This window comes from Lolium perenne, chromosome 5 (assembly GCF_019359855.2).
Source record: "Lolium perenne isolate Kyuss_39 chromosome 5, Kyuss_2.0, whole genome shotgun sequence".
In the NCBI taxonomy this organism is placed as follows: Eukaryota; Viridiplantae; Streptophyta; class Magnoliopsida; order Poales; family Poaceae; genus Lolium; species Lolium perenne.
In genome coordinates, this window is record NC_067248.2 from 146,194,992 (window position 1) to 146,218,131 (window position 23,140).

At 49.1% G+C, this 23,140-nt stretch overlaps 1 protein-coding gene across 10 annotated transcripts in view; it reads left to right on the forward strand.

The window, feature by feature from the left end:
* LOC127300168 (eukaryotic translation initiation factor) overlaps window positions 1-14,722 on the forward strand; it is an 82,173-nt gene extending 67,451 nt beyond the window's left edge. For 2 of the 10 annotated variants that reach the window (XM_051330245.2, XM_071820027.1), the window contains 5 exons: window positions 12,598-12,695; window positions 12,828-12,915; window positions 12,992-13,342; window positions 13,422-13,664; window positions 14,316-14,722. In XM_051330245.2, coding sequence (XP_051186205.1) covers window positions 12,598-12,695; window positions 12,828-12,915; window positions 12,992-13,342; window positions 13,422-13,664; window positions 14,316-14,630 — 1,095 coding nt within the window. In that variant the 3' untranslated portion in view covers window positions 14,631-14,722. Of the gene's footprint in view, window positions 1-9,292; window positions 9,580-9,851; window positions 9,919-12,291; window positions 12,696-12,827; window positions 12,916-12,991; window positions 13,343-13,421; window positions 13,665-14,315 lie in introns of those variants that run through there. The other 8 variants (XM_051330247.2, XM_051330249.2, XM_071820028.1 and 5 more) reach the window with 8 other exon arrangements.
* The last annotated feature ends 8,418 nt before the right edge of the window (window positions 14,723-23,140 follow it).

Sequence of the window (23,140 nt, forward strand, 5' to 3'; positions counted from 1 at the left end):
ATGAAAAGTCTTTGCTATATGATTCACTTGTTTACTCATGTCATATACATTGTTTTGATCGCTGCATTCACTACATATGCTTACAAATAGTATGATCAAGGTTATGATGGCATGTCACTCCAGAAATTATCTTTGTTTATCGTTTACCTGCTCGGGACGAGCAGGAACTAAGCTTGGGGATGCTGATACGTCTCCGACGTATCGATAATTTCTTATGTTCCATGCCACATTATTAATGATATCTACATGTTTTATGCACACTTTATGTCATATTCGTGCATTTTCTGGAACTAACCTATTAACAAGATGCCGAAGTGCCAGTTGCTGTTTTCTGCTGTTTTTGGTTTCAGAAATCCTAGTAAAGAAATATTCTCGGAATTGGACGAAATCAACGCCCAGGGTCCTATTTTGCCACGAAGCTTCCAGAAGACCGAAGAGGAGATGAAGTGGGGCCACGAGGTGGCCAAACCATAGGGCGGCGCGGCCCTAGCCCTGGCCGCGCCGACCTATAGTGTGGGCCCCTCGTGACGCCCCCTGACCTGCCCTTCCGCCTACAAATAGCCTTCGTCGCGAAACCCCCAGTACCGAGAGCCACGATACGGAAAACCTTACTGAGACGCCGCCGCCGCCAATCCCATCTCGGGGGATTCAGGAGATCGCCTCCGGCACCCTGCCGGAGAGGGGAATCATCTCCCGGAGGACTCTACGCCGCCATGGTCGCCTCCGGAGTGATGTGTGAGTAGTCTACCCCTGGACTATGGGTCCATAGCAGTAGCTAGATGGTTGTCTTCTCCCCATTGTGCTTAATTGTCGGGTCTTGTGAGCTGCCGAACATGATCAAGATCATCTATCTGTAATTCTATATGTTGCGTTTGTTGGGATCCGATGAATAGAGAATATTATGTTATGTTGATTATCAATTCATGTCTATGTGTTGTTTATGATCTTGCATGCTCTCCGTTATTAGTAGATGCTCTGGCCAAGTTGATGCTAGTAACTCCAAGAGGGAGTATTTATGCTCGATAGTGGGTTCATGTCTCCGTGAATCTGGGGGAGTGAGAGAAACCTCTAAGATTATGGATGTGCTGTTGCCACTAGGGATAAAACATTGGTGCTATGTTCGAGGATGTAGTTACTGATTACATTACGCGCAATACTTAATGCAATTGTCTGTTGTTAGCAACTTAATACTGGAGGGGGTTCGGATGATAACCTGAAGGTGGACTTTTTAGGCATAGATGCATTCTGGATAGCGGTCTATGTACTTTGTCGTAATGCCCAATTAAATCTCACTATACTCATCATAATATGTATGTGCATGGTCATGCCCTCTTTATTTGTCAATTGCCCAACTGTAATTTGTTCACCCAACATGCTGTTTATCTTATGGGAGAGACACCTCTAGTGAACTGTGGACCCCGGTCCAATTCTCTATACTGAAATACAATCTACTGTAATACTATTCTACTATTTTCTGCAAACAATCATCATCCACACTATACATCTAATCATTTGTTACAGCAAGCCGGTGAGATTGACAACCTCGCTGTTTCGTTGGGGCAAAGTACTTGGTTTGTGTTGTGCAGGTTCCACGTTGGCGCCAGAATCCCTGGTGTTGCGCCGCACTACATCTCGCCGCCATCAACCTTCAACGTGCTTCTTGGCTCCTACTGGTTCGATAAACCTTGGTTTCATACTGAGGGAAAACTTGCCGATGTACGCATCACACCTTCCTCTTGGGGTTCCCAACGGACGCGTGCTGTACGCGTATCAATCAACATGTAGGAGCTCTAAGCATCTTGTGGTAGAGATGATCGTCTTGGCCTTGTGAGGAGCTCCATGCATTTTTCCTTGTACGCACGCCCAACAAACACGATCTTTGCAAAAAGAAACATCTTCTTTTAGTCCGAGAATGTGGCCACCCTTGTGGAGACTTTGCAAAGTCCTCATGTTGACATGGGCTAGTCGGCGATGACATAACCAACCCTTGTCACCTTTAGCGAATAGGCAAAGAGCGGAAGATGTTGTCTTTCCGGAGAAATCAACAACATACAACCCGTTCTCTACATATCCAACAAAGGCTACACGGAGTGTCTTGCTCCACAAGAGGATCACCATATGTTCATCGAAAAATGTACATAGACCCATACGAGCAATTTTATGAATGGAAAGTAAATTGTAACCAAGGGTCTCAACAAGGAGGAAATTCACAAGTGAAATGTCGGGTGTTACCACCACCTTTCCAAGACCCAATACCTTAGAGCACGTGTTGTCGCCATATGAAACGGTAGAGTGAGATGGCTCGAGGTCGACAACAATTTCCTTGCTTCCGGTCATGTGGCTTGTGGCTCCACTATAAACCACCCATTTAGCGCCACCGGAAGCATAGTCCTACAAGGAATCAAGTCTTGGATTTAGGTACCCATTTTTCAATGGGTCCTATCATGTTAGTAACAAGGGGTTTGGGAACCCAAATAGTCCAATCAACATTGTCCTCTTGAGGACCAATAAAGAGAGCACGAATATGTCCATAGTAATCAACAAAAACAACATGAGAAGGGTTGTTATGCGGCACTCCAAATCGAAAGACGATACTCTTGACACTAGGCAACTCCTCTAGCCATGTGTGTCGAGCTTTTTCCAATGGTGTGAGCAGATGTTTCTTGATGCCGTTGCAGATGATGCCGTTTTCTTTCTCGACTTGGCCGTTGGTTTGTGGGTGCGCAACTGATGCAAAGTGTAGTTTGATGCCTACCTCTGCACAATATGCATTGAATTCCTTGGATGTGAAATTACTACCATTGTCTGACGATGCTATGCGGCACTCCAAATCGAAAGACGATACTCTTGACAAACTTGACTGCAGATGCTCCATCTGGTGAGTTTATCGGCTTCGCTTCTATCCACTTTGTGAACTTATCGACAGCTACGAGCATATACTCGTATCCTCCTGGCCAAGCCTTGTGCAATTTGCCCACCATATCAAGACCCTATTGAGCAAAAGGCCATGACAGCGGTATTGGCACCAACTCTGTTGCCGGAGAATGAGGTTTCGCGGCAAACCTTTGGCACGCGTCGCAAGTACGAACTATGTCTTTTGCATCCTCGATTGCTGTCAACCAATAAAATCTTGCTCTGAAAACCTTGGCTGCTATAACTCAACTGCTTGCATGATGTCCACACACTCCTTCGTGTACATCCTTCAGAATTAGCCTTCCTTCCTCGGGTGTGACACATCTTTGTAGTACTCCCGAAATACTTCGTTTGTATAGCTCTCCTTTGACCATAGTAAAGGCTTTCGAACGCCTAATAACTCGCCTTGCTTCAACTGGATCATCGGGTAGTTCCTTTCTCAAGATATATGCTATGTACGCCTGCATCCATGGAATTTGTATCATCATTATTACCTTAGGTTCCTCCTCTTCTTCCGACGGTACTTCTTTAGCCCCCGAGGATTTCTCCTCCTTCTCCTTCTTCTGCTGTTTCTTCGCCTTGGTTGATCTTTCAGCTATTTCCTCCCAAAACACGCCAGGTGGAATTGCAAGACATTGGGACCCAATGTTTGCGAGAACATCGGCTTCATCGTTGCTGAACCTGCTGATGTGATTTACTTCGCACCCGTCGAATAACCTCTAGAGCTCGTTATACACTTCTTTGTATGATATCATACTATCATTGACTGCGTCACATTGATTCATCACTTGTTGAGCCACCAGTTGTGAGTCGCCAAAGATTTTTAATCGAGTTGCGCCACAAGCCTTTGCCATCTTCATCCCATGTATAAGTGCTTCGTATTCTGCTTCATTGTTAGACGCGTTTGGAAACGTCATCCGTAAGACATATTTCAACTTGTCGCCTTGAGGTGATACTAATATCACGCCTGCTCCAGCTCCTTATAATCTCTTGGACCCGTCTAAGTTCATAGTCCAAGTTCTAGATAAATCCGGAGGTCCCGTGTTTTGCAGATCCATCCACTCTGCAATGAAATCTGGTAAGATCTGTGACTTTATTGCTTTTATTTTTTCGTATGTGATGTCCCGAGGGGAAAGCTCTATTTCCCAAAGGGAGACACGACCCGTAGCTTCTGGATTGTTTAATATATTGGATAAATGTGCCTCATTGACCACTATTATCGGATGCGCCGAAAAATAGTGTCGCAGTTTTCTTGCGGTTGTAAACACTCCATATGCTAGCTTTTGGTACTGCGGATATCGCTGTTTCGAGGGTGACAAAACTTCACTGATGAAATATACCGGCCTCTGCACTCCATGGAGTTTTCCTTCTTCCTCTCTTTCGACCACGAGTACTATGCTAACCACCTGATGTGTGGCTGCGATATATAACAAGAGAGGCTCCTTCTCTTTAGGCGCTACCAACATTGGTGGTGTCGAGATTATTCGCTTAAGATCTTCGAAAGCTTTGTCTGCTTCTTCATTCCACTGGAACTTCTCTCCTTGTTTGATCAAAGCGTAAAATGGCAACGCCTTTTCTCTTAGCCTAGCGACGAATCTGCTTAAAGCCGCGACTCGCCCAGTCAGCTGTTGTATTTCCTTCAACTTTGTTGGCTTCCTCATTTTTTCGATAGCTTGAATTTTCTCTGGATTGGCCTCGATTCCTCTTGCTGAAACTAGGAACCCGAGAAGTTCTCCCGCGGAACGCCAAAGGAGACTTTGTCGGGTTCAGCTTGAGGCGGAACTTGTCAAGGTTGTCGAAAGTTTCCTTCAGGTCCTCGATCAATGTTGATCCTTTTTTTGTTGTTATGACGACATCGTCGATGTACACTTGTACGTTTTTGCCAATCTGTGTTGCAAGACACTTCTGCATCATCCGCTGGTATGTTGCTCCCGCGTTTTTCAGACCAAAAGGCATTGTTCTGTAGCAGAACACGCCATAAGGTGTTATAAAAGCTGTTTTGACCTCATCATCTTCTTTTAATCTGATCTGGTTATAACCAGAATATGCATCCAGGAAGGAAAGACGTTCACAGCCTGACGTGGAGTCGATAATTTGATCGATCCTTGGGAGGGGAAAGTGATCCTTTGGACAATGTTTATTGGGACACGTGAAGTCGACGCACATGCGAAGGACTTTTGTGTTTTTCTTCGGGACCAATACTGGGTTAGCTACCCACGTGGCCTATGTATGTAGCTCTTTGATAAAACCAGCCTCTCTGAGTCGATCAATCTCTGATAGCATAGCTTTGCAGTTTGGTTCCGAAAAACGCCGCAAAGGTTGTTTAATTGGTCTCGCTATTGGATCCAAGTTTAGGTGGTGCTCGGCAAGTTGGGTACTCCTGACATGTCAGCTGGACACCATGCGAAGATTTTCCAGTGCTCACGGAGGAACTCGACGAGTGCGCTTTCCTATGCGAGGTCCATGTTTGCTGCAATGGACGTCGTTTTCTTTGGATCTGTCGGGTGAATCTGTACCTCCTTAGAATCCTTGGTAGTGTTAACGGTTGGTTCCCTGAGTGGCATTCCTACGTCTGGCAACACATCATAGTCTGTTGTTAGCCTTGACGCCATATACTCCGCTTGCATCCCGAAAGTTTCTGACAGTCGATGAAAATCCTTGTCGCATTTATCAGCTAACGCGAAACTGCCTTTGACTGTAATCGGTCCCTTGGGTCCAGGTAGCCTCCACAACAAGTATGTGTAGTGTGGTACCGCCATAAACCTGGTGTATGCTGGTCGTCCCAACAAAGCGTGATATTGCGACGGGAAATCCACAACTTCGAATTCCAATCTTTCTATTCTGTAATTCTCTCGGGTCCCAAACTGAACATCTAGATTGATCTTCCCAAGCGGATAACTCGGCTTGTCTGGTGTAATATCATGGAAACGCGTGTCAGTTGGTTTTAGATTCGCTAGGGATATGTTCATTTTCCTCAATGTATCTGCATGCATAAGGTTTAAGTTGCTGCCTCCATCTATGAATACTCGTGAAACATCGAACCCTGCGATTACTGCTGGTAAAATCAATGCTGATTGCCCTGGCCGAGGAACTTGCTGTGGGTGGTCTGCTATCGTGAAGCCAATATCTTGTCCCGACCAATTTAGGTAATCGATTGTTGGTGGAGGCATCTTCTCTGCCATGAACACTTGTCGCGAAATTACCTTCTGAGCTCTGTTAGATGGCCTAGCCTTCTGAATCATTGAGACCGCGTCGTTGGTGTCGATATAAGGAGGTGGGTTTGGAGCTGCCGCTATTTGCAACTGATGTCGATTTGCATCCGTAATTGCGGGAGGAGGCGGAAGGTGGATCTCACTTCTTGGCCCCTGGGGGTTTCTATTCATTGCTTGCGTGTTAGCTTGCCCTGCAAACCTCATCATTGCTTGAAAATTTTGACAGTCCTTTTGCAAATGACCTGACTGCCTCTTTCCATTACTGTCGAGATAAAAATGCATCTGACACGGTCCGTTCATCATATCTTCAGGAGATACATATGGTCTCTGGAACCTTGGTCCATTATTTTGTCTATAGTTACGGGAGTCGTCTCTATTATCACCTCGCTGCTCGCCACTCCGCTGATAATCATCTCGATTGTTTCCTTGAAATCCAGCCGATATTTGGCCAGGAGCATCATAATTTGAGAACTGTCAAGGAAATCGTCGTCTATTTTGAAAGTTTCGACTACGCTCCTCCTCAGGCGACCTATGCCGCTTGTTGTGAACAACATCTTCTCCATCTGCCCACCTATTCTCTATTTCCATTAATGCTGATATTGTCTTTGGGTTGGTTCTTCCCAAATCCTCGACAAGATCTCCCCTTCGAATTCCAGCCACAAACGCATCTATTGCTCTCTCGTCAGATATGTTTTCTGCCGAGTTTTTGATAATATTCCACCTCTGGATGTACTTTCTCATTGATTCATCGTACTTCTGCCTGCAAGCCCTCAACTCCTCTAATGATGCAGGTTCTTTGCATGTGGATCGGAAATTCTTCACAAAGATATCCTCGAAACTGTCCCAACTGTCGATAGACCCTGGGGGTAGCTTCTTTATCCATGATCGTGCGGCTCCGCTCAAGTGCACTTGGACACTTTACATGGCTGTTGCTCTGGTTCCGCCTATCAGCTTTACTGTCTCGAGGTAATCAATTAACCAGTCCTCAGGATCTTGCAGACCATCGAATTTTTTGAAATTATTGGGTAGCTTAAACCCTGAAGGAACTCGAGTTTTTCGGACTCGTCTTGTAAAGCACGGTAACCCACACATATCCTCTTCGTCCATTTCTGGGGAATGCCGACGTTCCCTTCTATTTTGTCGCGCTCTGTCTACCCATGCTTGAGTTGTTGCGTCTCTTGCCCCACTTGTTCTCTCGGGACATGGTACTGCTGCAGTAGGTCGTGGACTATTTTGCCTTGCAGAACCTTCGGGAGGCGAATTCGCAAACGCCGTTCCCATGGCTCCAACTCCTGCCATGGCCATATTATACAACGCTTCTCTTGGATCTCCGGGAGGTGGCCTGGATGCGAGGATGAAGGTTTGCGTCGCCATGTATCCAGCTTCTGGTGTTTTGGGAATAATATTCCCCATTGTGTCGATTGAAATAAAGGACATGTCGAGGTTTTGAACCAAATTCTCCCTTTCAGCCTCAGGTATATTTTGCAGCCGAGGTCTTTCTCTATTTCGAGCTGCTCTGTGACTATCTCCCGAACTGCCAGATTGTCGGCTCAACTCCACCCTTCGCCTACTTGACGCGGAAGCCGCTTCTTGCCTCCTATCCAGCTCGATTTTCTGTTTCTCGAGCTCCCGCCTGGTACGTGCTAGTCTATATTGGTATGCTTGTAACTCTTCAGGTGTCGCTTTTACGGTCATTGGCTCTGTACCATTAATAGCTCTTGCGACTCGATCCCATACTGCTTGCGGAAATTGTACCATCTCTCGTGTTCCAGGTCCGATATATTTGGTTCCCAAACCTCGCGTGAGATCTGCAGGATCGACATACGGGTTTCCCACGTCGTCGAAGTTCTCTGATGTCTCCTCCTGTGGGTGACTTGTTTCTCCAATTGCATAGATCTGATGGTATTTTGGATTTTGAACTTTGTCGGGATTGGTGACACCATCATATAGATCGGTGAAGACCTTTCCGACAATAATGGATCTGTCGATGAAGTTGAAGCTGTCGGTGTTGCTTGAGTCACCGCTTATATCGGAGTCCGTAGATGACTCGAAGGACATGTCGCTGAAGATCTTGGCGAGTTTTTCACTTGCCGTAGTGTTAATGAAGCGTGGCGGCGAGATCTCCTCGTCGCCTGTCTCAGTCGATGACGTGGAGTCCGAAAAATTGGAATCGATCTCCGATAATCCCGACGAGATCGGAATTTCGAGACGATACGATCCTTCTTTTTCGACGCGGAAGTGGAACTTGCCAAACGTCATCTCCATAGGCTCCTCCAGATACGCATATGCATCCAAACGGGAGGGCGGGTGAGGAACAAAATCGACTAGATCAGTTTCGATCTGTTTACCTCTATTCATCGCGTTGCTTGCTACCGAAGAAGTCGACGATCTTGAACGTGCCATCGAGATCAGCTCCTTGTCGCCTCTAATTCCCATAGACGGCGCCAATTGACAAGGGATTAACTTAGCAATGCCTACGGATTGTAGACTAGGGTTTAGTTAGAAGTAGAGGGCAAGTAGATCTCGAAGGTTTCAGCCGAAAAGTACTCGACGACTAAGAAACTAGGGTTCTGTTGACAATAGATTCGATCTTCTCTTTGTCCCTCGACTCCCCTTATATAAGAGGCGGAGCCGAGGATTTCGTGTTACACAAGATTATATATTCTGGGAGACTCTCTGAGTTCAACCCGTAAAGTTACATATCTCTATATTTTCTAATACAACTCTATCTTTCCTTAATACTAATTGGACTTCCGAGCTTCATATTCTTCGACTTGTGGCCTTCCATAAACCCCGGGTACCATTTTCGGCAGACCCATTGGAGATGCCTATGTCACTAATATGGTAGCTCATGAGATTGCTAGGAATAGTCATAGTACTAGAACTTCGTGTAATTGGGTCGATGAACCCCCTAGCTTTATTCTCTCGGCCCTCCTGAATGATGTAACCATACTATGATTTGGAGCAGCAAGTTTTTTGACGCACTTTTTTCCTTACCAGGGTAACTTTGGAGACTGGAAGATTTTTAATGAGGCGGCTTGCTGACTCGGGTTAATATATGTTGAGATTAAAAAAAAATGGGCCGAGCACTTTTAGGGCGGGGGTGTGCGGCGTCGCACCAATATGCCGCTGAGAGCGGTGTATAGCAACTTCCTCACGCTGGTCACACAAGGTCGAATCATTTTCATCCTGCAAAATTCCTCACGCGGGTCACAGCCCAGCTCCCTCAGCAACTCAGCTCCACTCCCCGACCAGCACACGCCGCCGCCCGCCGCCACGCCTTGAGCTCCTAACCTAGCCAACGCCACCGATGGACTCGGATGAGGAGGCCGACTAGATAGCCCTGGAGGAAGAGGCGGCTGCGATAGCAGCAGCAGCAGCTCCGGCGGCGGCGGCGACACGGGATTGCGCAGGCGTAGCAACCAAACGCTAGCTGGCGCAAGAGATGGTGCAGGTATTCTTTCCCCTTTTTGTGATTTGTCGGTGCCATGTTTCCTCTCAGTACCAAAAAAATCTTACACGATATTCAGTAAGTTGAAATGTCGTCACCTTTTTGGGAAGAATCTTAATAATGCTCAAACCTACCGTGGTTATCCTGGCTGCACCTTTCAGCCGTCGAAATAGTCACTCTACTTGCGCATACCCTCTCATATCTCCATCTCTTAAGTTAAAAAAAAGCCCTTTATCGAAAAAAATCACCATCTCTTTCGTTTCTGTTCAATCCAGGCAGGGTAGCTGAGAGTACAGTCTGGTCTTCTTAAGCATCTCTTCTACTTGGATGCTTTCTGAGCAGGTAACTGCTGCATCCCTACAGCTGATCCAAGTTAGAGCATGTCTAACAGGCCCCGTATTTCGCTGTCCCGTATAAGTCTCTTATTTCGCCCCATATCGAAAAACTGCTCCATTTCGAGCCATGCCGTCTAGCAGACCCCGTATTTCGCCCCGTATTTTCAAAAATAAAAACCCCGGGAAGTTCATCTTCATTGATCATACTAGGGATCATACATACATATTGATCATACTACGGATCATACTACATCTAACTAAGCATCAACCTACATCTAGTCGTCAAGGATGACGTAGGGGATGAAGGCGATCCTCGCCGCCTCCTCCCGCGCCTCCCGCGCCTGCCGCGCCTCGAACTCCTGGACGGCGGCAATGGCCGCCGCCTCCTCCTCTGCCTCCGCCCGAGCTTTCTCGGCGGCATCGGCCTCGGATAAGGCGACCGCACGGCGGTAGGCCGCCTCCTCTTCCTCCTCTTCCGCCGCCGCCGCTTCCTCCTCGCCGCCTCCGCCGCTGCTGCTGCTGCCGATGGTCGCCCTCCATGCCGCCAACGCCGCGCGGTCGCGCTGCCACTGCGCGCGCCATTTCTCGAACGCTTCGCCGCTCATCGGCTTGAGCGGCGGGTCCTGCTTGTACCACCGCCCACCCGCGGCGTACTCCCGGAGCGGCTCCGGCACGCACAGCGCGCCGGCGTACTTGCAGGCCGCGCGACGGCTCCCGGCGGCGGAAAGCTTGCACTTCCGCCGCCACGCTTCCTCTACGGTGTCCGGCGAGCGGGATCGCTTCGATCCGCTCGCCGGCGAGGCCCTACTGCGGCGGCGGGAGTCCATCCTAGCTTGGGGGTGGAATGCGGCGCGGGGGAGCGGCTAATTGCTCGCCGGAGCAGGAGGAGGAGGCGGCGGCGCGCGGCGGAGCTAGGGTTGCGAGTGAGGGGTTAACCCCTCAGTCGCACCTGCGCCCACTATATGTACGGGGCGACGGGGCCGATTTCCTGGGCCCCGTATTCCGCCGAAACGGGGCGGCCCGAATACGGGGCCTGCTAGACGGCCCAAACCGCGCCTGCCCCGTATGTCGCTGGAATTTTACGGGGTGGGCGGGTTATACGGGGCCTGTTAGACATGCTCTTAGTGCTTCAGCTTTCTGTTGAGAACTTGTTTCCATATCCTCCAGAGCTAAGAACAAACAGTAGAGTGAAACTTCAGAGTTCGGTTCATTCTATACATCCAAGATCTAATCCATGCCTTCCCTGACCAGCGCACTCTGTTTCTAACAGCTGCGATCACATTCACAGAAAACATGCTCCTCAGTTTGTTTTCAGAGCAATGACCAGTCTTTGTCGGCGCAGTGCTGGAGTGTTGGGTAGTGAGTGTGAGTGTCCGTCCGGGTCGCTTTGTGGTCTCTTGTGTTCGCTTGAGTGGGTGGGACCTTGTTGTTCGGGTCTCTGTTAGGCTTGATTGTGGGTGTGTGTGGATGTGCTGTTTGTGTGGGCTTGGCCTTGTAGTTGTCGGTTAATTCCTGCCTGTTATCCCTGGTCAACAGTTTATTGCAATAGTAGCCATAGGAATTTATCAAACAGCCGGAATATAAACTGGAGTCACTCCCCTAAAGTAGTAAAGTAGATCACTGCATATAAAACTATGTGAGCTATGGAGCCCCGAACTATGCATTTTTTAAACTAATCTGTCGCCCTCTTTAAGAAGTACCAGAACTCTTACAATTTGTTCCAACTGATGCAGTTGAGATATTAGATGATCACCAAAACCCTTCTAAAGGTGATTTTTGTCTATCCTCTGTTTCAGATTTGGGCTAGAGCAGAACTATGTTCATTACACACAAAATAAACCTCCCAAAAGTGAATAACAAGGCTAGTGCCTTCAAACCAATGATCTTCCCATAACTTACAGATTCTTTTTGGACACACCAAAACTTCAAAGATTTATCATTACCTATTACCCATTGAAATCCAGAGTGCAGCTTTTCATGCCCATGTAACCCCTTTCTGAAAAAGGTGACATCTGATCAGCATTACAGGCAAGAATGTTACATCTATGGACACTGCATTTACATTGGATAATCTGCTTCAATATCTTGTGATCATCCAGCTGGTACCTTCTGAGGCTAGCAGAAATATTAAGGTCTCTGAGATTGGGTTTACCCAAACAACAATTGTTCTATTACTGTCCCTGAATCTCCCATGGACCTAGAAATCTAGATTGTGCTTATGCATTTATCTTTTTCTTTCACAAGCCTTTCTGTTTAGATTTGCATCTCACCCTCAACTCTGTCAGCAATATGTTTAAGATAAGATTTTACAATAGAAAACTATTGCTGTTCAGTTTGACGAGTGATTTGTTTTTTTTTTTTTTTTTTTGCATCTCTTTAGTGCAGGGTTTGATCACTGCATTGAAGCACCTGCAAACGCTCAATTGGAAGAGGGAGAACACTTTCTGCCCTGCTTAACTTCTCTCTCTGCCTTGTCAGGAAGAATTTATCAACCATCCAATGGAAACAGCATGCAGAAGTTGCGGTTTTGAATACAAAGGAGTAACTGGCGAACAATTCATGTTTAGTTGCTTTGTTGATTTTAAGTGAACTTATTTTGTCTACATAGATACTTCTGAACATGTGTGTAATAGTGTTTATCCTTTACCTACTTCTGAACAATGCCATTTTGTTTTCCATATTTCAGGTTGGCCCCCCTTTTGCTCTAGTCAAGGCTGAGGTTCCTTGGTCAGCCCGAAGAGGCAATCTTTCGGAGAAAGAGAGAGTCCTGAAAAAAGTGAAAGGGTAATAGTAGATTATATTTTCTTGTTTTTTTTTGTTCTTTTTTCAAGCGGTTATTTTTCTTGTTAACTAAGTAGATATTACTTAGTTCCTTATTGCCCTTTGCATGCTGCTTATCTTCTCTTGCTTGCACAGTATATTGAACAAACTGACGCTAGAGAAATTTGAGCTACTCAAGGGGCAACTGCTGGATACTCGAATTACTACAGCTGATATGTTGAAGGTTTTCCAGCTGTGCATTATTTTCCTACTCTCTAATGGTTTATTGGTGATTTATTTGTCTTTTGCTTTTGATTCAGGATGTTACGTCTCTCATATTTAGGAAGACTGTTTCTGAGCCCACCTTCTGTTCCATGTATGCTCAACTTTGTTATGAAGTCCATGACTACCTCCCGTCATTCCCTGCTGAAGAACCAGGAGGAAGAAATATTATATTCAGACGTCTGCTCTTGAACAATTGTCAGCAAGTTTTTGAAGATCCTGATAGCCTAAGGGTGGAGATTGCAAGACTGATTGGCCCTGACCAAGTGATGGAAAGAGGGGATCAGGACATGATTTTCAAACTTATAACACTTGGAAATATTCGTCTAATTGGTGAGCTAATGAAGTCAAGGATGGTTCCTGAGAAGATAGTTCATCACATTATCAAGGTACACATGAAGAAGTTGACAACACAATTATCGTTCCTTGTAAGCATTTTCTAATTTATTTGCTGTATGCACTATGTAGGAATTACTAGGGTCTGATAAAAAGGCTTGCCCTGATGAGGAACACATCGAAGCCCTCTGTCAGTTCTTCAATACGGTTGGTAAACATCTTGATGAGAACCCAGGGTCTTGCCGAATGAATGATACCTACTTCATCCAGATTAAGGATCGAGTAGCAAACCCTGAGTTGACTCCACGCTCAAAGTTCATGCTTCTCGATTTGATTGCTCTCCGTTCTAACAACTGGGCGCCTCGACGTGGGGAGGTAAATAGAATCAAACTGCATGGGCTAGCTACTCTACATGCAGTAGCTTTCATTGTGATATTAATTTTTGATGCTACTGGTCTGCAGCTATTGCGGTGTAGTATATGAGCTTAGGTATAATTAGGGGTACTGCTGCATATCTCGCTTTAGTATTTTGTGTCATATTACCAGAAGATGCATTTCACTTCATGCGAAGGGTTTTAAGACCTTAAGTGAATGCTACTATTATGGTGCATGAGCTTTTAAGCTTCATGGTTTGCTTACATGGCAAAGGCGTAAGTATCACCTTCCCCTCTTCCTCCTTCCTCTCCCTCTCCCTCTCCCTCCCTCCCTCTCTCTCTCTCTCTCTAGAAGCCTGCAGAGCCACCACATAGCCTTTTAATTCGGCACACTAGCACCCAAGTCGAAGTTGCCATGTCTGCCATGAGTAGCCCATTTGGGATGATGACCGTGGTCGAACTGAGCTCCCGCTCATCATTTGTCCAGATTGTAAGTGACAGGTGGTGAGGCGATTCGATGATCAAGACACTAGTTCATCCCAACTGTTTTTATTTTATTTACAAATGCATCGCATGGTCAGTTTTTCACATTTGAAATAAAGAAGCAAGCCTCAGGTTTGATTTATTTTTGTATCATTTTGAGTTGCATTAGGTAGGGGATGTTCCTTGTGACATTTGGCATTGGCAAGATGCGTCCACGAACTATTTGTCAAACCTCGGCCACATCAGAGCAGAGACGGAGAAGTTGGGGTCAGAGATGAAGAGGATTGCACTTGAGGGACAGCAGAAGCAAACCTGTAAGCTAAGCGATGAAGACATGAAGATCACAAGGATGACTATGTTGCTCACTGCTTTGTTACAAGATAACAAGGATTGCAAGAATGAGATACTTAAGGTGTTGAAGCTGGCAGTGGCAATTCAATTTGCAATTCTTTGTGTATGTGTTGTAGGTGTGATGAAGAAGTGAACACTGAATCGTTTCAAATAATGTACTGTGATCATATTATAAACATTGGACTGTGATCATATTATAAACATTGGACTGATGATGTTTGGAAACACGAATTTCTGTGCGATGTGGTTATTATGTGTGTCCAAGCATATATTTAGTCAACTACTTGGAGTTGACAGACGTTTTCCTATTCTAGTTCTAGGTACTGAAGATGGTGCTATGGCGGGCATCCCCCGCCAGATCCACAACCGGGTTCGTCAGCATCGAGGAAGACAGGGGCCCGCGCCTCCCAAGTTCGATTTAGATATTTGAAAGGTAGGGAACGATGCTGCGCCCATGATACCGTGCCACGTCAACGAAATACGGTGGTCAATAGTATTGAGGGCCGTATGTGGACATATAGAACAAGATAGACTATATTGGGAATTTGGGATATTTTCTGAGTTCAACTACTATTTTGAACATAATCAACAAGATTATGTTTATTCACAAACTGTAAAATTTCCTAGAATACATAACGCAATAGATATGATTTAATGGTTTTTTTTTCAAGTTTTTCTAGGAAGTTCAAATTTTAGGAGAGAACTTGAAATGCTCTCAGTTCATAAACCATATGTCGAAATTCATTGAAAGTTTCCCAGAATACATAACTCAATAGGTCTGATTTACTGGATTGTTTTCCGAATTTTTCTGGGAAGTTTGAATTTTGATGAACTTTTAGCTTTAGCTGCATTTTAGCATGATTTCAGCAGCATTTTTTTTTTGCAAAATTTAAGTCATTAGCTTCACTTGTTAGTACTCCAAACAACAGTTGGCATCATGCAACTACAACAACGGAAAATCCATCTAAATATTTGCAATTATAGACAATTCACAAGTAAAACCAAGAAAGCATTATAGAGTTCACAACATCACAAACACTTCATTTGGATGTAGCATATCATTCAAATTTGATGGAAACAAGTACTAATGATCAAACAACAAAAGACTCACGGGTTGTGCTTGGACTCAAAAGACTATAGTACTAATATAGTTAACCCCAAAAATATACCAGAAAGACCATAGTTGGCTCCTGAAGTACCATGTAACCAACATCTAGACGCTAGCACATATTTCCACCATAAATATTATCGTCAACACAAGTAGAAGGAGCTGTGTGAGAACTCTCGATGACATTATATTTTTCACTCTCCACATTGTCTTCTTTCTTGTGGCCATCGTCCTTCACTTATACTTGAGGTTGTACATCATCTTTTTTCTTTTGTTGCTGCCAATATGAGGTTCAATTAGTGGCAAGACGAGAACCAACCTGAGGTTGGGTGGTTAGGAGGATGGTTGTATCCCCAGCCCACCAGAGTTCAAACCCTAGGTTTGATATCTGTGTGTCTCATAAAGGCGGAATATTCATTCAGTGGAAGGCGACGTTCCCATCGACATCGAGGCGTTTGTGGTGACTTCGTCAATTTCAAGATCCAATCCGCCAGCTCAGTTTTCCGGAGGTGCTCATAGGGGTAGGATGTGCCGTGTGTGCGTTCATAGGGATGAGTGTATACATGTATATGTGAGCGTCTGCGTTTGTACTGTGTTTCTTAAAAAAAAATAGTGGCAAGACAAAATTCAGCAGATGCAAAGCAGCAAAAACTAACATAAACATTTCAGTTACTACATAGCATGGACCCGATCAAGATTTCTGTTAGTACAATTTCTTCAGAAGAATGAAACCATCAAGCGTGGTGAACCTTATTTTCTCAAAATCGCATGAATCAAGCCCCGATGATAACATCAGTTAGAGCATCTCCAGTCGCGTCCCCCAAAGCGTCCCCCAAAGGAATTTGGGGCGCGCCGGACAAAAAAACCGTTCCAGTCGCGTCCCCCAAAGCCCATTTTTGTCCGGCGCGCCCCCATACGGTGTCCGGCGCCCCGAGCCCGTCCCCGTCCCACAGGGGACGCATCGGGCACGCCGGACACAACGAAAAGCGAGGCGGGGAGTGGCGGGGCCGACCCGTCAGCGGCACGGAAGGCTAAAACTCCGTCGCCTACCTTTGGTCAAGCGACGTTAATGGCGTCCCTGTTTTCCCAGGCGACGCAGAGACGCGTCTCGTCGTGCATGGCCGCGTGGCCGTCCGCGCCGGAGTTATTGCGTGCAACCACCCGCTGCCGCCGCTGTTTTAAGACGGCATGCAGTTCTCGCCGCTCATCACAATCCTTTATCGTCGCCGCCGTCTCCCCCCTCCCAGATCTTCTCCTCGCCGCTCTAAAAAATGTCGACCTCGTCCTCCCGCAAGATCGCCGCGGCGAACGGCTTCGGCCGCGACAGCCTCACCGTGGCGCGGGCGTGGGCGCTGTACCACGCCCGGTATCCAGTCCCGCCGGACATGCGGCTGCCAAGCAGCGGCGGCTGGAAGATGGCCGTGAACGGCATTGGCATCCCGCCGCCGCCGAAGCCGGACACGGATCAATGGAGGGACGCCATCAAGGCCCGGCGGGCTCAACTTACCCCCGCAGAGCGGTTGGATCCAACGTGGGCGGTCACCAATAACGACGCCTGGTGGACGACGTACTTCAAGACGAAGTACGACGTCGAGATGCACAGCACCGAGAACCTCGTCGGCGGCCCCAACATCTGGAACAAGGACAGCCGCGCCCTGTTCTGGGGCGTTCCGGGGCGCACCCTCGACAACGTCATCCGCGGCATCCGCAACGGCGCTCCAAGGCTGGAGATGCCGTCGTCGCCGCCGCCGTCTCCCCAATGGCAGCCGAGGAGGACGACGTACTCGTCCTCTTCACACTCTTCTTCCTCAGGACCGGCGATCGACGCCGTCCTCGTCTTACCGGTCGGCGCCGTACACCGTTCCCAAACGGGAGGTGAAGGAGGAGCCGGCAACGCCCGTCAACACGAGGCGTGGCGGCAGCGGCAGTCGGCGGCAGCAAGGGAGGCGCGGCGGCGCCCTCCTCATCCCGAAGCCGGAGGTGAAGGAGGAGCCGGAGGAAGCGTCGCAGGCGGCGCTGCTGGCGGAGTATGAGCGGCGGCAGCGGCTCATCGCCAGCAGCGACGACCCGAGGACTGCCCAGGTCTGCGGGCGGCGTTCTTGGCGTCCATGAACGACAAGGACGCCTGGAGGGGCGACCTCGACGCGGCGATCGCCTTGTCCATCCGCGACTCCGGCAAGCCGCTGGTGGACCTCACCGACGACGGCGAGGCAGGATCAAGCGGCGCGGTGAAGGACGAGCCCGTCGACGAGCGCGTCAAGCAGGAGGTCGTCACCGACGACATGTACAACTTCCAGCAGTACTACGACGCCTCCGGCCGCCGCAAGTGGTTCTAGATTAGGTTTAGTTTAAATTTAGTCAAATTTCGTTCGAATCTATGTAAGTTTGGACGAATCTTAGTCGAATCTCGTTAAGTTTAAAATTTCCGAATTTTTGTTTGGGGGACGCGACTGGGGAGCGACGTCCCCCAAAGTCGGCACGAACGAAACACGTCCCCCAAACGCTCAATCCGACGCGGTTTGAGGATGCTTTGGGAGACGCGGCTGGAGATGCTCTTAGGGCATCTCCAACGCTATGATCCAAACGAACAGTGTATTTCGTCCGTTTGGGTCGTCCCGCGGACACGCGGATGTCGCGCGGACGCGCACAGACGTCCGTCCCTATTTTCATTTCCCAACCCCACGCACGACCCAAACCGGACAAGCAAGCTGCACCTACGCAACTATGTGGCGCGGCGCGGCGCGCGAGCCTCTGCTCCGGCGATGGGGCGGCGGCGAGGCGCGGCCAACGGGAGCCGGAGGCGCGGCCATGGAGAGGCGGCACGGGGCGGCGTCGAGGCGCGGCACGGCGCGGGCGGCCAGGGGGCTCCGCTTGCGCGGCGCGGGCGGGTGAGGGCGGCCAGGGGGCTCGGCCGGCACGGCGCGGGCGGCCATGGCGCGGCGCGGGCGGGTGAGGCGGCGCGGGCCGCGGCCAACGGGAGCCGGAGGCGCGGCCATGGAGAGGCGGCACGGGGCGGCGTCGAGGCGCGGCACGGCGCGGGCGGCCAGGGGCTCGGCTTGCGCGGCGCGGGGCGGGTGAGGGCGGCCAGGGGCTCGGCCGGCCCGGCGCGGGGCAGCCAGGGCGCGGCGCGGGGCGGGTGCGGGCGGCGCGGGGCGGCGCGGTGCGCGGCCGGCGCGGCACGGCGCGGCGCAGGGCGGCCATGGCGCGGCGCGGGCGGGTGAGGGCGGCGCGGGCGACGCGGGGCGGCCATGGCGCGGGCGGCGCGGGGGCTCGGCCTGCGCGGGCGGCCGTGGTGCGGCGCGGGGCAGGTGAGGGCGGCGCGGGCGGCGCGGGGCTCGGCCTGCGCGGGGTGGCCATGGCGCGGCGCGGGGCGGGTGAGGGCGGCGCGGGCGGCCATGGCGCGGCGCGGAGCTCGGCCATGGCGGGTCAGCTGCGCGGCGCGGGGCTCGGCCCAGCGGCGAGGTGCCCGCTCGCGTCCCGCGGCGGCCCCGAGGAGCTGCAGCTAGCCACGGCGAGCTCCACCCCGTCGCGCCCTGCGGGCACGCATGGCGAGCTCCGTCCCCGTCCCCGTCCCGGCCCAGCGAGCTCCGCCCCGACTTCGTCTTGCTCGGCGGCGTCGAGGCCGACGGCGCCCTTTTTTGCTCCGGCGACTTCCAGCAGGGCTGGAAAAAAAGGAGGAGGCGGCGGCGGCGGCCTCCAGGCGAGGGTGGCGGCGGAGCTTGGCTAGTCGACATCGATTCCGGCGTGGAGCGATGGTCTTTTCCATGGAAAAAAGCAACCAGAGGAGAGAGAAGGGTGGGGGCGCATGTGGTTGTATTTTGTGTCACTGTCAGATGGGCTAGGACGCGGACATAGGCGGATACAGTGGACATCCGCATGCGTCCGGCTCGCCCCAAAAGTCTCCCAAATTTGCGCCAGTTTTGGGTCAGACCGGACGCTGCACCTGTCCGTTTTTAAGTTGGGTCGTCCCGTTGGGAGCAGGTTTTGTCCGGAAAGACCAAAACGGACGAGTTTTTGCATTTGGATCTGCCCCGTTGGAGATGCCCTTAGAGCATCTCCACTCGTCCCCCCGAGGAGGCCCCCGGCGAGCGTTTTTTCCATCCGGACGGCGAAATTCGGCCCAGTCGCGCCCCCGGTTCCTCGTTTTCGTCCGGATTTGGGCCTAAATTCATCCGGCGATCCCACGCCCCCCCGGCCCCCCGGGGAGCTCTCGGGGACTCCGGACGAGTGAAAAGCGGGGAAGGGCCCGATCTGTCGGTGACTCGACGCACGAACCCCACCGCCACGTCGCTCAAAATCTCCCCCACCCCTCGTATCTCTCTCGCCGCCGGCACCACCCCGCCGGCTTGTTGCCCAGATTGCGCCGCCACTCCTTCCCCACTTGCCTATATTCCGCCGTGTTTGGACGACGGCCTATCTGGCTGCTCTTCCGCCAGCCTGTTTTTCGGCCTGCTTGCTCGTCGTCGCTCGCGGCTCGGGTTGCCTCGACCACGCCCGTCAGGTGTTCGTCCATTTGCCTCGCCGGCCATGGACTCGGACGAAGAGGAGGAGCAGATGTTCGTCGAGCTTATGCAAGAAGAGATGGCAGCAGCCGCCCAAGACGACGAGCACATGATGATCCTTGGTTGCTTGGCAAGCATGTACGCCGGACTGGCAACTCGTCGGCGTGGTGGGTCGGCACGAGGTCGCCGGAAGTGCAAGCCGAGACAGCGACTGGAGGGCTACTGCATGTTGTACGCCGACTACTTCGCCGACAATCCGTTGCACGGTGAGAGTGTTTTCCGGCGTCGTTTCAGGATGAGCAGAAAGCTATTTCTGCACATATGGAGGCTCCGAGGCAACGCCAACGCCGACGCCAACTAGTCTGTCTTAATTTGTTTGAAAAATTGTGAAATTTGTGTGCTTCATTTGTTTCAGCACTTGTTAAACATTGTACTGTTATCGCCGAATTTGTTTCAGCAATTTTCGTCCTCTTGTTTGCCCAACTTGTTAAATTTTATGTTGAATTTGTTTGAAATATGTCAAATGGTCGAGGTTGGGGGTTTCCTGCCGGGGGGACGGCTGGAACTTCGGCGCTCCCCACGCCAAATCTTCATCCAATCCGGACGAAAATTTCGCCGGATTTGGACGTGGGGAGCGCCAACGAGTGGGGATGCTCTTACCTACACACGATCCACACACACACGCACGACGCCATTTCCGGATTCTTTTCTTCTATCGAAAACATCAATTACCCGCAACTGCCGGCTGAATCAGTCGGATGACTCTCCCCGCACAGGTGTTGCAATGCCCACGGCGCGAGCGGCGTTGTGTCCTCGCAAGGAGGCGCAAGGTCAAAGCCGCCGCCGCCGGCGGCGATGTGGTGGGCGAGGAGCCAGCGAAAACGCGGTCGCCGAGGTGCAAGCGGAAGCGTGGCCGGCCGGCGGCGGCTACGATGCCGAAGCCCTCCCCCTCCTTGCGCTACTCAGCCGGAGCTCGCCTCTCTCCCCGGCTCTCGGTGGTGGCGCTCCCGCGTCAAATCCTTGCCTCCGTCGTCCAGCGCGGGAGAAATCGATTCCGCCCCGCCCCTGTACAAATTACAACGAGGCCTTGTTTACTTCTATGGTATTTCCACACCCTAGGGGTTGGGGATGGTAGGGGAATTGGTGAAACCCCCATTTCATCCAATTCCCACTTTTACCCACATTTCCCATTATTTTCTAACCCTATCCCAACGCCCTCTAGTTACTTTGAATTTGGGGATGAGAGGGGATACGAAAGAATTGAGCTCAGAAATAAAATAAAAAAACTTTACACCCCATAACATGGCAATGTACAATCACACATGTAAAAACTCAATCTTTGTACTACGTGTATGATTGTCTATTGCACGACCAGTTCATAACCAAAAATTGATCCTTATTTTGCACGGAAATGCAAGGAAACAGGTAAACATGAACTCAATGTCATTCAAATTTTATTGAACGTGAACAGAGTTTAAATATATGCTCGACAGATCGGAGCTAAAACACATGTCTTGTTACGTTTACAAGAATATTTTGCCAGGTATAATCTTTTTATGCTCCTTCCAAAAAACAGTCGATTGGATCATTCATCCGTCCAGCAGCTTCCAAACATTGTCATCGACACCAACCTGTTACAAAAAGTACAACTTGGTCAAATCATCAGCCAGGCTTGTCAATTCACCCAGCAACCAAGAATGTACAAGAACCATCATAAGGATATGCTCCAAGAAACATTCATCGACAAGAATGTACAAACACTTGAACGGGATACTTTTGACAGCAATGGCCATGTAAATATGCTAGCTGACATGACAATAACAAGTAAAAGTATTAGAGGCTTAAACTTTAATTCATTCCAACTTGAGTTCAGAACAGTATAAAGGCATTTGGTTAAGCAAATACAAAAGAAATCTTCTAGTTCAGAACAGTATAAGCCATGTATGGCTAGATAGGTCGGCACCATCACTGTCTAAATATATAATCCATGTACTTAAACAAATGAACTCAACATTACTTGTTAATATCAAGCAGCAAATGAACTCAACAGCACTGCATGGGCTACGCAAAATCAAATAGGAAAATAAGTTGACATAAATGAATCAACTATTGATTTTTGTTAGCTATGCACTCAAGCATGACAACAAATAGTAATTCTAGAAGCGCGCAATGAAAATGCAAATCAGAGGATAGACAATACAGAGTAGCATCAGGCATCATAACTTAACAGAGCTAGGCATCATACAAAAATGGTCAAGCATGGAGCCAGATGGAGCAGATGCAAAATCTGAATTCATCTTGAATAAATCCAGTATAGGCACAACCAGTACAGTATAGAGGCATTTGGTTAAGCAAATAAAAATCAGGGACACTGAAGGATACATGCTGTAAGTTTGCACATATCAGATGTGAAAAATCAAAGTAAAAGTAGTAGAAGCTATTTAAGGTAGGCATGGATGGAGCTAAGATTCTATCAGGAATACCACTTGGCAATCCAGACCATGCCATTTTCGAATACAGAGTAATCACTTTATCTTACAAATAAAGTGCAAACAGCTAAATAAAATAAACCACAACTAGCAACAACAAGGCAGAATAAATAAATACCGTGAGTATCACTTTATCTTGAAAAGGGCAAAATAAATAAATGCTGCAACTTAAGAAGCCCATACAGGCAGCAGCAGTACAGTTTCATTGTGTGAAAATCCATACATTGCACAAGCTAATCAAGCTTGACATTTGAATACAGGAGGGTATCCCTGATTAGCGGCATGTTCATGGGCAAACAGATCCCTGGTTGGCTAAGAAGTTAAATGTTGAAGGCTGATTTTGAGTGCAGAGTTAGGAGGAATATGGTATAGGTTAATACTAACAGGTGGTTTCCTGATTTAGTCTGAATTTTAGAGAAAATTGCAGAGGCAGCAAAGATTAAGAGAAAACAATCCTAACTTTTCCCACAGGGGAAGTGAAAGCGCAGGTTACCAAAGCAGCAAAGCGTGTGTTTTGGCGAAGAAACCAGAAGACGTTCCAGAA